At 43.1% G+C, this 13538-nt stretch overlaps 1 protein-coding gene across 21 annotated transcripts in view; it reads right to left on the bottom strand.

Annotated features, from left to right (window-relative positions):
* The window catches only part of CLASP1 (cytoplasmic linker associated protein 1), a 265789-nt gene that overhangs the window by 223592 nt on the left and 28659 nt on the right, over positions 1-13538 (bottom strand). For all 21 annotated transcript variants that reach the window (XM_057317072.1, XM_057317077.1, XM_044388297.3 and 18 more), the window contains exon 2: positions 8098-8577. In XM_057317072.1, coding sequence (XP_057173055.1) covers positions 8098-8292 — 195 coding nt within the window. In that variant the 5' untranslated portion in view covers positions 8293-8577. The remainder of the gene's footprint in view (positions 1-8097; positions 8578-13538) is intronic.

Genomic DNA, 13538 nt, shown 5'->3' with positions numbered 1-13538 from the left:
GTGTGTGTGTGTGTGTGTGTATATATACACAACACTTCTTTATCCATTCATCTGTCTATGGACATCTGGGTTGTTTCCATAGTTTGGCTATTGTGGACATTGCTGCTATAAACACTGGGGTGCAGGTGCCCCTTTGGATCACTACTTTTGTATCTTTGGAGTAAATACCAGTAGTGCAATTGCTGCATCGTAGGGTAGCTCTATTTTCAACTTTTTGAGGAACCTCCATACTGTTTTTCAGAGTGGCTGCACCATCCTGCATTCCCACCAACAATGTAGGAGGGTTCCCCTTTCTCCGCATCCCCGCCAACATCTGTTGTTTCCTGACTTGTTAATTTTAGCCATTCTGACTGGTGTGAGGTGGTGTCTCGTTGTGTTTTTGATTTGTATTTCCCTGATGCGGAGTGATGTTGAGCACTTTTTCATGTGTCTGTTGGCTATTTGGATGTCTTCTTTGCAGAAATGTCTGTTCACGTCTTCTGCCCATTTCTTGATTGGATTATTTGTTCCTTGGGTTACGGGTAGGTTTTAAACTCACCCTTAGAATTCTCGGCCAGGAGCTGCTCTGCTCTTTATCAACAGTGCAGCAACTCAAGGATTTGTATCTTACTACAAAAGATCCGAGGCCTCTGTACCAGGCCCAGGCCAACAAGGATTACAGGAAGGGATGCAACCTCAGCCCCACGGCAGAGCTAACCAGTAAGTCCATAATATCTCCATTACCTTCCTTTCACTGACCACATGCTACAGTGTGAAGCATGACTGGCACCTTATGTATACCGGCTCACTGAATCCGCACGATAATGCTGTGTAGTAGGTATCACCGCACACCCATTTTATAGATGAGGAGAGTTACCTGCTCAAAAGTCGAAGTGGCAGAGTCAGGACTGGAATCCAGACTGTTCATATTCAAATCTGAATTATTTCCAATATACTTTGATGCTCTTGCATTTATATAAACATGTATTTAGGAAGAAATGCTATTAATTACATCCATCAAGCATTCCATTTTTACTCAACAATCCACAGAATTTTTTTCTCTCTCTCTCTTTTTTTTTTTAAGAGTTTATTTACTTTTGAGAGAGTGAAAGCAAGAGAGATCACAGAGGAATACAGACAAGCAGACTCACCACTGAGTGGAGAGCCGGATGCGGGGCTTGATCTTAGGGATCCTGAGATCATGACCTGGTCAAAATCAAGAGTCAGACGCTTACCAGACTGTGCTTGTCAGACTGTGCCACCCAGAAGCCCCAGAAATTTTCTTGAAATAACTTTTCCTGAGGTGTTTTTACTTTTGCTTAGTACCACTCACTATAGATTTTTTACTTACAACAGAGACATCTATCTTTTTAAAATATACCCAGAGAGGATTAAAAATACACTTATTTTGATAAGGACTGAGTAACACATGGAACAGTTGAACCACCACATTGTACACCTGAAACCAGTATAACACTATCTTGACTACACTGGAATTAAAATAAAATAAATAAAATAAAATAAAATAAAATAAAATAAAATAAATGAATGAATGATTGCCAGAAGCGTGGTGGGGTGCAGGGATGAGCAAAATGGGTGAAGAGGAGTGGAAGGTACAGACTTCTAGTTATGGAAAAGAATAAATCATTGGCATAAAAGGCATTCATGGGGAATATAGTCCATAATACTGTAATACTGTTGCATGGGGACAGACGTTAGCTACACTTGTGGGGAGCACAGCATAACGTATAGGGAAGTTAAATCACCATATTGTGCACCTGAAATGAATGTAGCATTGTATGCCAACTATACTCAAAAGCTTTTTTAAATAAATAAATGTTTCATAAAATGTAAATGCTTCAATCAATCAATCAATCAATCAATCAAATATACCCAGAGAAAAGCGGCTCTTGTAACCACTGGACAACACTGCAGGGAAAAAATGAACAGCCTCTGAAAGGAGGCATGGCTTGATGGCAGCACCGACTGGACTGCCAGAAAAAGAAACAGAAGTCACTTCATCTGAATCTAATAATCTTTTCTGGCTCTCCTCTCAAGGACACAAGGGGGGAAATAAAAACCTCAATGAAAGCCAATGTTGTGGAGATAGAGGCCAGGGGAATGAGAAGAACCTCCCTTATCTGTCACACCTTCCCTCCCGCCCACAAAGGGCACCTGATCCAGGGCAGAGGTAAACACTGTGCTCTGTAAAGAGGCTTAAGGAAAGACTAAATCTTCTACGTCTGCAAGAGATGGTCCTGCCCAGAAGGAGAAACAAGAAAGGAAAACAGGCTTCTCTGAACCTTTAGGAACTCATTCCTTTTGATTCATGACCCTATGTAATTCTACCTCTCCATCTCGGCCTCTCCAACTAACAAACTCTAGCATTTTTTTTCTTTGTCTCCACTCTACAACATTTATAGACACCCTATGATGCCATTTAACGGTTAACGATACCCTATCCTAACATTGTGCACTGTCCTCTCACCTGCCTTACCTGCCTTCCCCCACCCCCAACCCAGTTAGACCATAAGGACCATTAGGACAGAGAAAAAGGAAGCCCTAGGTTAACAGAGAACCTACAAATTTCATATACAAAGCAGCGTGGCACGCACCTTGAGACAAGAGTGCACCGGGATGAAGTCCACACATCCCAGATTTAGACAGAGGTAGACTGCCCGGGTACTGGTAGTCATGGTCAGGGCGGGGACTGGGCCCAATTGTCCTCACTGGACACCCTGCCCCCAGTGCAGTATCTGGCACATCATAAGTGCTTAATTAACTTCCACTGTTGCATAAACACCTGGGGTCACGTCCCAAAAACCTTAGTTCCTAGCTCTGTCACCTTGAACAAGTCACTTGACTTAACCTGAGCATCAGTCTCCTCATCTGTACAATGACAGAACACCATCTACCCCATACGGTAATTAGAAGGTAAAAATGAACTCATATTTAGCACAATTTCTGGTACACAGTAAATGTCCCATAACCATGGGTTATCATTATTATTCTCCAATACTAAATACGGGTCCACAATCACTTATCCAAAACTCTGGCAGCCAGATGTGTTCTGGAATACCAAATTTTTCAGGTTTTACAAAAGTATAGTGCACACAGTTACATACCTAGGATAGGAAACATACATAGAGAACAGAATCTATAGAGAGAGGGGGTGGAGAATATATATATATTGAACAAAATCTGGGGCAACAACCCACAATCAAATATATGAATACCTATGTGGTGAAACATGTCCTGAGCAGGTAAGTAAGGAGTCCAAGTAGTTTCATGTCAGTTCCCTGTGGGTCAAAGGACAAACAAAAACACGAGGTTTGGGGGCTTCAGGGATTTTGGAACTGTGGAGAAAGGACTCTGGGACTATGCTCATGAAAAGCACCTGGTCCGCGCTGAGCCCACTAAATGTGCAGGTGCCTACACTGTAAGGGTGCGTGGGGCCACGTGGTACTGCACCGCCTGGCTGAACAGAAGGATCATCCACTGGCAAAGCTGCACAGCATCAGTGTCCCTCAACTCCCTCCAGCTGCGGGAGCCCAGGCAGCCTCTCTGGATCAGACTGATCTCCTTTTATCCCTTCTCATCTATAGAAAGGGGGGGGGACACAAGAGTGGCTGGAGGTACATACAAAAATCTACTCCACCATCCTTGTTCTTCAAGTTTTAATAAACGAAGAGACCAGATCAAGGAGGGCAACCATATTCAAAATTCAGGGGTTTACTTTTAATGTCTGAGTTACTGGAAAAGAATCCTCATGCACAAGAAGATTCTCCCCTCTCCTCTGTGTCTCCCGCAGTCACTGGGACAACAAAGAATACTTACTAAGTGCTTCCAGGTTGAACAGCACCCCAAGGTGTAGCCCTCTGGTGTTCTGACATACGAGGGCCTTCTTTGAATAACTGATTCCTCAATCCCCAAGATGACTTCTATTATACAAGAAAGTTCAAAGCCAACTCACAGTAGATGATCCATGACAGGCTAACAGAATGCAAATTGATTGTAGTATGAGTCTGAATGAGAGAGGGCTAAAAACGGCAAGATTTCTCAAAATTCAGATAAGGTGCTCCAAAAACAAACCATACTCTATTTAACCTATACCAGTAGCTCTCCCCATCCCAAAAGTCACATGCAAATTATAAGCCTTACTCTTCTGCCAGATGAATCATGAATGTTCCCACCACTAAAGGAAAAGTACTTACAGGGGCACCTGGGTGGCTCAGTTAAATGTCCAACTCTTGGTTTTGGCTCAGGTCATGATCTCAGGGTCATGAGATCAAGCCCCATGTCGGGCATCACATTGGGTGTAGAGCCTGCTTAAGATTCTCTCTCTCTCTGCCCCTCCCCACCATGCTTTCTCTCTCTCTCTCCCACGAAGGAAGGAAGGAAGGAAGGAAGGAAGGAAGGAAGGAAGGAAGGAAGGAAGGAAAAAAAGAAAGAAAGAAAGAAAGAAAGAAAGAAAGAAAGAAAGGAAGGAAGGAAGAAAGGAAGGAAAAGTATTTACACATAGTAGGTGTACAATGTTCTAGTTTGGGGGCTGGAAAACTACAGTCCATGGGCCAAACTGGTCCTCCACATTTCTATAAATTAAGCTGTTTTGGAACACAGCCATACTCATTCGTGCGTGGCCTGTGGATGCCCGAATTTGTTAAATATCTGCGAAAAATCCATACGGCCCACCGAGCCTTAAATATTTATGACACGGCCTTCAAGAAAGTTTGCAGACCCTGTTCTGAAGGTTCTCATAATTCTGGGTGATCTCAGTTATCTCATGTATAAAATCAGGATACCACCACCTACCTTGCAGGGGCATTGCAAAAATTAAATGAGATAAGACAGGTAATATCCTGAAAACACAGTAACTAAGCAATAAAGGGTAGCTGTTAAACTGCAATTAATACCAAATACAAATTTGTTTACCAAGTTAAGAAATAATCAAATGTAAAATGATTCAAGCCCCAGCCAACTATTTTTTTAAATAAGACATTGCGTTGACATTCATCTATATTCTCTGTTAAGGAATAACAATATCCAAGTACTACTGTTTTGAAAGCCTAAAATTGTTTCCCTTTTCGCCATTTTAGTCCTTAATTAAAAAAAAAAAAAGGGGGGCGCCTGGGTGGCACAGTGGTTAAGCGTCTGCCTTCGGCTCAGGGCGTGATCCCAGCGTTCTGGGATCGAGCCCCACATCAGGCTCCTCCGCTATGAGCCTGCTTCTTCCTCTCCCACTCCCCCTGCTTGTGTTCCCTCTCTCGCCGGCTGTCTCTATCTCTGTCAAATAAATAAATAAAATCTTAAAAAAAAAAAAAAAAAATCAAGAAGCCAAGCTGCAAAGTTTTAACACAAAGTGAATCCTTTCAATCCATAATATAGAAAACATGTCAAATAAAACATAAAACGCACCTGAGGCTCTAATGAGAAATCCTGATCTATGATTAAAGTGGGGGGGGGGGCATCTGGGTGGCTCAGTCAGTCAAGTGACTGCCTTCGGCTCAGGTCATGATCTCAGGGTCCTGGGATCAAGCCCCGCATCAGGCTCCCTGCTTAGCGGGGAGTCTGCTTCTCCTTCTCCTTCTGATGCTCCCCCTCCTTGTGCTTTCTCTCTCATATGAATAAATCTTTAAAAAGGAGGGGGGGCCCTAAAAAGTAAGTTTCCAGATTTTGGTAAAGCTACCAGGACTACTTGCCCAACAGTCTAAGTGTCTGAGTTCACTCGTGGAACCAGCATTCGTTGAGCACCTTCTATGTTCCAGGCTCCAGGCTCCAGGTACGCACAGGGCTCGATGTCACCACACTGAAGAGCTTATAAAGAAGGGGTGCTCAGCACTGTGCAACATTAGAACTATGCGACATGGCCCCGATTGTAAAGTCACCGGTATGAAGCTGTATAAGATATTAGAGCTTGGAGACTCCCGTTATCTGGTCAAACACCAGCATTGCACAGACAGGTAAAGCGACTGGTCCATGATCGCATGCAACTCAGTAGCAAAACCTGTCTTCCTGACTTCTTCACACCAAGCTGCTTTCCTTAGAAATTACTTCGAGAAGGGTCAAGTCTTAATCTTTCACACTTCAGGAAAAAACTACCCAATCTTCAAACCTTGGATTCCTCCAGGCAGTGTTCTCATGTTCTTCTGGCTTCCCACCGAATTCTGTGAGTCTCTGCTACTGCTCCCACTATACTATACTGTAACCCTTGGCTTGTTGATCAGTGCTCTCCCTCCCCACTCGCCCTGGACTAGGGGCTCCTCAAAGACAGGAACCAGTCTTGATAACAACTGCTAATATCCCAATGCTTGTTATGGGGCAAGCGTGGGACAACTAGATAGATACGCCACCTCATTTATCTTTTCTTGTTGTTGTTTAGATATGCACTTTATTTTTTATTTAAATTCAATTAATTAACATATAGTGTATTATTAGTTACAGAGGTAGAGGTCAGTGATTCATCAGTCTTATGTAATACCCAGTGCTCATTACATCACATGCCCTCCTTAATGTCCATCACTCAGTTACCCCATCCCTCCACCCTCTCACCTCCAGAAACCCTCAGTTTGTTTCCTATGATTAAGAGTCTCTATGGGCCATCTCCCTCTCTGGTTTCGTCTTATTGTATTTTTTCCTCCCTTCCCCTGTATTCCCGTTTGGTTCTTAAATTCCACATATGAGTAAAATCATATAATTGTCTTTCTCTGATTGACTTATTTCCCTTAGCATAATACCCTCTAGTTCCATCCATGTCATTGCAAATGGCAAGATTTCAATTTTTGATGGCTGAGTAGTATTCCATTGTATATATATACCACAGCTTCTTTATCTATTCATCTGTCGACGGACATCTGAGCTCCTTCCATAGTTTGGCTATTTAGACATCACTACTACAAACATTGGGCTGCAGCTGCCCCTTCGGATCACTGTTTGTATCTTTGGGATAAATACCTAATAGTGCAATTGATGGGTCATAGGGTAGCTCCATTTTCAACTTCTTAAGGGACCTCCATACTGTTTTCCACAGTGGCTGCACCAGCTTGTATTCCCATGAACATACACTGTCTCACTTAGTGCTCATAATAACTCAGTTATCCCAACACTGTAGCTGAGGGAACTGAAGCCTGAAGCCGAAGCCATTAGAGGTTAAGAGAGCTCACACGGTATAGCAGACTCTCTGTGTTACCTATTTAACATCTACGTTACCTATTTAACATCCGTATTACCTCAGTCCCAAATCTTGTAGACACCAGTTTCCAAGTCCAAATCAATCTCAGAAGACTGAGCCAATGAAAAGCACAAGAGATTCTGTTTCCTGTGAGCCGCTTTCCCAGTTTCTATAGCACCTATTAGGAGTCATGCCAAAGTCCTACTCTTCCATCCCAATCTTGCCCCAAAGAGAGGGGAGGGGGACAGGCAGAGAGGATGACACCTCTGCAGTACAAGTCCAGTCCAGTTTTTAGTCACGAAAGCTCAATCCTTGAATGGTAAAATGGTCAACCTTCAAAACTCATTTGGGTCTTGGGACCCCCACCTGCACCCCCTACCCACCAAAGGCACACAACCCACCTCAATCTTTAGAACCTGAAGGATATCCTCCAGGCCATGATACACAAGTCACAGAAGAGTCCTTGGCAACCCATACAATTTCTGGCCAGGTACCTAGGCCGACTTCAAAACAGTGACCTGACGGTAAAATGCTCCACACACTATCGCCAATTCCATCCCCCACAGGAAACCAATGAAGACGTTTGCTATTCATGAAGGGCCACTCACCAACATTTCATGACCCTTTCAGTGCAAGATAGAACATTCACTTTAACTTTAAGGCTACAAATGATTATAAACTTTCTGACATAAAAGCCTCTCTTTATCTGTTCACTTGGCCTTCTCTCAAAGTGCTAAAGCATAAGGATTTTTCGATCTCCAACAAGAATTAAAGAAAACCCTACTTGCTCCAGGATGAAACATCCAAAAGCCACAACCTGAGCAAGTGTCTTACTGGAAACCAAGGAATCATGTTGATTGGTCCCAAAGGAGTCTTTTTCCTAAGGACCAATTCTGACCCACCGAGGCAGACCAACCACCTACAGGAGTGCCTTCTAAACCACAGCTTACCTTGTAATTGCTAGAGTTCACCCAAGAGGTAGCAAGCCCATCCACAAGTTTATCTAACATGGTCTGGTCATGTTCAAGGTCAGCAGACTTCTGTTTGTCTGAGAAATAGTCTATAAGTTCTTGGCCAACCTGCAGTCGTTTGCCCACATCCTTCTGCAACACCTGTGCCAGGCAGGACTCCATGCGCGGCTCCATGGTGGAATTCAAATCCAGATCCAGCAGAAGCTAGAGGGCAGTCAGGGTGACACCCTCCCAGTAAATGTACCCGGGAGGTTGCCTCTTTGTTTGCTGAAAGTTACTAAGAGCCTGTGTTTCAAAGATGCAATCCGGGGAATGGCAACAATGCACCATGTGTGTCTGAAGAGCAGCTGGCAGGATATTAAAAGTCCAATTTAAATAACTAGTAGGAGATAAAGGAGTGAGTGGCCGAGTGAGGTTCCACTATTGGGTCTGAAATTCTTCATAATTCAGCAGTCCATTCTGAAAAGGGAAAGAGAATGACAAATCAGCACAGATAACATAACATCCAAATGTTATGAAACATTAAATCAAAGACAAAGCAATTTGCGTTGCAGAATCATTTATAATCACAAGTGGAGTGAGAAGCATGAACACTTGGCAACCATATCAGAATAACATAATTATTATTTTTACCAGGAAGAACATGGAAGCCCAAAGCAAAGAGCCAACGAGCTACACAGTTGGTAGGTTGATGTTTTTCACAACTTTCCAGCTTGTAAATGAGCCAGTCAGGAAAGCAATCTTCTGCTTCAGCCAGCATATTTATTTGGAGCTTAATTTTGCTTCCCACCAAAAACCTAACACCACTCTGCGTGTGAATCACTGGAGGTACTGTAGCTTATTGCTTTACTCTGAGTTTTCTAAAAAAAAGAAAAAACAAAAACACCCCAGTGCTGGAAATGCGGCAGGCTCCACAGAAACACCAATGACCAAGGTGGCCAGCCTGGTAACATGAACCAAAGACAGCACATCCATCAGACTTCTTGCTCAGTAGCTTGACAACAGAGGGAACAGTCGTCCCTGCCTCCTCCTCCCCCCAACAAAGAAGAGGAAATGATGGAGGGAGAAATGGGAACAAGCTCACATGCTGATCACTTACGGACAGGATTCTCAGCTGACAATGGCACCATTCGGACCTGGTGTTTTGTTATATATAAAATCAGGAGATCTCAAGATCATGTTACGGGAAAGTTGTACCAAAATTGTTTTCATTAGACAAACTCAGTAAACTGAATAGTTAATCTGTAGCTGCTGGAGAAATTGTACCCATCTCTTTCTAACTTCAATTTCTTCTCTTGAGTCTTTTCATTCTAACCTAAGAAGACTCACAGAAAACATGTCTTCAAGATGCAGCACCTCCCTGACGTTGTACTAAATAGAACTGTTCCTCACACCACCAGTCAATCCCAGCTCTCAGGGGTTCTAGCAGGTAAATACGAACTTATACATCAAGTAAAATTACAAGTCTGTGCAGAGGAATTCTGCCCCTTTCTAACATCACCTCATCTATCCCTATCCCCAGGATAAAGAGCACAGTGCACTTCCTGAATTCCAGAATCAGAGACTTCTGACACCAACAGGAATCATTTAAGTCGAGTCATTCAATGAGAAAGACCCTCCTTCAAAAGCCCCTGACACACGATTACCCGTCTTCTACATGCATGGGGCTGGGGGCAGGACAGCATTTGAGAAGACTCACTACCTCACATAGCAGAGGAGAGAGCTGCTTTCCAGTCACTTCCATACCCTGAAACTGGTCCCTCCTTCGTAAGAAGGATCTTCAAATACAAATACATAAAAGCAGCTATTACCCTTCATTCCAATTTTTAGTCCAAACAAAATAGCCCCAGTTCCTTAATCAGCTCCCATGCTGGTCTAAAGTAGGCATCAGTGATATAGGAAAACTGGATAAACTAACAGAATCTTTTCTTTCTTGGCCCCATTATTAGCCCAAGAAGCACATCAAACAAGGGTGGGCTTGTAGTGGATTAAAAATGGCCACAAATTCTTTGTTTCTTTCCCCCACCAAGGAGGGCTTAGCTCCCTCCCACAGTGACCTGAGGTTGGCCCTGTGACCTGCTTTGGCCAGTGGAAAATCAGCAACTGCAAAAGGAAGCAGAGACTTGATAGGCAAGCACTGCAGCTCGGCCTCTTAGAATGCCGCCCTGGGCCTGCCACACAGTGAGGAAGCTTCTGGAACCTGGAACCCGAGAAGCCATGTGGAAGAGAACCAACACGCCCCAACCAGTAGCCAGCAGCACTGCCGGACTTGTGAGTGAGTCCATCGGGGACCACTTAGCCCTTTCAGTCATCATCCGACTGCAGCTACACGAAGAAGTCTAAAGAGACGAGCAAAAAAACTACCCAGCCAAACCATGGAATTATGAGAAATAATATTTCATTGTTGTTTTAAGCCACTAAGTTTGTGGTGTTTGGTTATACACTGACAGATAACAGATGTACTCCGCCTTCCCCTAAACATCTATCTTTCATTCTCAGTGAAAAGAATCTCCTACCCTTTACTCCTTCAAGGGGCCTAAAATCAACAGACACTAACCAATAATGATAATAATCACACAGCTTTTAAGCATTTACTTGAGGTATCAAGTCCCATGCTAGATGATTTATATCCATTATCTTTAATTCTCCAACCAACTGTATAAAGTAGGTATTGAAATCCCTATTTTACAGATAAAGAAACTGAGGTAAGTAATTTTCCAAGGTCGCGTGGCCAATTAGTTTCCTTTCCCCACTTTCAAACCTTTGTGATTATAAGTCTGGCCTAGTTCTGCTCTCATTCAGGGAAAGGAGGTCAGACTTCGTGCTCAGGTAGGAAGCAAGAGGCAAGAAAACAAAGTCTCCACTGCTAGGAAAGGAGCGATCCCATTCATTCAAGTCTCTACTGTAATTTTTAAAATATGTATTATATAAAAAGCTCCCCTTCAATTAGAATTGTCTAAGATTTCTAACAAATAAAAGTATATGCTTCTTGAAGGCAGCTATGCAACAGAGGCTTAACATACTCAAAAGCAGGTCACAAATTCCTATGCACAAAACCCGCAGAATGAAAGACACTGGAAGCCCCTAGGCGTTAAGCAGACTGGGTTCTCTCTTTTCTCCTTAAATTAAATTAAAAAAAAAAAAAGTAACTGATAATCCTCTCATATTTATTTTTACTAAACTGTATTTTTGGGGTACCTTTTTCCTATGCTCTTGAGCATTTTCTCCATCTCTGCTTTCAAAGGTATTCAAGGAATATCAATCACATGGTCCCAATTCACGAGATACAACAGTGCAAAATCTCCCTCCCACTCCTGCCCCCCAGTCGCCTGGTTTCCCTGCCTAAAAGCAAACAACATCCCTAGTTTCCTGTGTATCCTTTCAGAGATATTTTTAGCAATCCAAGTAAATAAATATGTATCCTTTTCCCTGTACCCCCAAGAATTTTCTAAACAAACAACAATACCAGCAAAATTTCATATAGCAACAGAATTGTAAAAACGTTACATTAAAAAATGCAGAAAATAGAATATAAACAAACAGGAGGAGGAGGTAAAATTTTCTTCCTTCCACCCACATCCTGCCCAGGCTCTCTACCAGGGAAAAGCACAACAAGGAAACGGGTCTAAAGTTAACCTGGAACCTGCGTTCCCAGAGGTTACCTGTGGCTGGACCAAACAAAAACCAGGTCTGTTATGTGTAAGGCATTACTGGAAGGCACTGGGACCCAAGAGTAAACAGGACTCAGCCCTCAGCCCAGAGAGAGCTTAAGAACCAGCACAGCACCTCTTCACATCAGTTCTGAAATCATCATTCAGGAGAGTGGCATCGCACAAGTGACTCCTTGACAGCAGTACTAATGTTAGAAATTACTCAGAGGGCACCTGGGTGGCTCAGTCGGTTAAGCGTCTGACTCTTCATTTTGGCTCAGGTCATGATCTCGGGGTGGTGAGATTGAGCCTCACATCAGGCTCCATGCTCAACAGGGAGTTGGCTGGGGATTCTCTCTCTCCCTCTCCCTCTGCCTCCCCTTCCCTCCCTCTCTAAAGAAAAAAATAAATTCCTCAGAATATTGGACTGAATAAGTCACGGGGTTGAAACCTACAGCACAGGGAATACAATCAACAGCACTGTATGTAGAGAGACGGCAGCTACACTTGTGGTGAGCACAGCATAATGTACATACTTGTGGAGTCACTGTCGTACACCTGAAACTAATGCGACACTATGTGTCAACTATACTTCAATAAAAAGAAAAAAAAATTACTCAGAATATAACACTATTTCTTAACCGACTGAACCACCCAAGCGCCCCCAGAATATAACACTATTTCTAAGTTAAAAAAATGAAAGTTCTACTTGCACACATTTTCCAAAATAAGAGAAATATAAAAATGATATAAAAGGAAAGGTAGGTACCTTAGAATAGCCAAGTACCTTTCTTCCTCTTAATTTAAAAGGCTAAGTGTTCTCTTTTAGTAAGATCTCACCATGAAAACCATGGAGCCCACCAGATGTTACTGTATCAGGCCCTGGAAAAGGGACACATTCCAGGTATTTCTGAAAAAAATGTCCTAACTCCTCTATAACTCCTCCCCAACTGCAAAGGGCCCTTCCATTCCTCAACATAACCACCATTCCCTGCCCCCAGTATAGTAGTTAGGGTCCAAGCCCCCCAACCTTTTCCTGCCACATCATCTTGGTGGATACCTATGGGGGAAAAACAATAAGAGGTCAAGACAATGGTCCTACAGTCATTCTCCTTTACAGTACCCAGGAAAGTAGAAATTAACAGAGCAACGGTTACCAGAACAATAGCCCTACTCCTGCTAGGAACCAACAGGAAGAAGTTAAAAAATACCAGCTTCAACAAGAATGAAGAAACACTCAATTAGAGAGCCTGAGGTAATGAAAAAAACAACACAGTTAAGAATGCCAGCCTCCAATCCTGACTCTGCCATTTCCTGAGTGGCGCTGGGGAGAATTTTGGCTCTACATTCATTATATAAGATGACAAATGAAAAGAGTTTGCACAGGACATTTTTAAAAATTAGCTCCTGGGTGCCTGGGTGGCTCAGTCGGTTAAGCCTCTGCCTTTGGCTCAGGTCATGATCTCCGAGTCCTGGGATGAAGTCCCGCCTCAGGCGAGCCCGCTTCTCCCTCTCCCTCTGCTGCCCCCCGCCACTTGTGTACTCTCTCAAATAAGTACATAAAATCTTAAAAAAGAAAGAAGGAAAAAGCTCCTATCTCTATCCCTTTAATTACCATAATTATTGTGTGGCACTTAGGTACCCAACTATAGAGGTGTATTAACAATGGAGGATGGAGGGAGGGTGGGAGAGAACAGAACCAACTATAAACCCTGCTCTTAGACTTCTCCATAAGAGACGTTACAAGTAGGACCATTTTTACCTAGTAGT

This window comes from Ursus arctos, unplaced genomic scaffold (assembly GCF_023065955.2).
Source record: "Ursus arctos isolate Adak ecotype North America unplaced genomic scaffold, UrsArc2.0 scaffold_1, whole genome shotgun sequence".
Lineage (NCBI taxonomy): Eukaryota > Metazoa > Chordata > Mammalia > Carnivora > Ursidae > Ursus > Ursus arctos.
The sequence above is the reverse complement of the archived record's forward strand: the minus strand, read 5'-3'. Positions and strand labels throughout refer to the sequence as shown.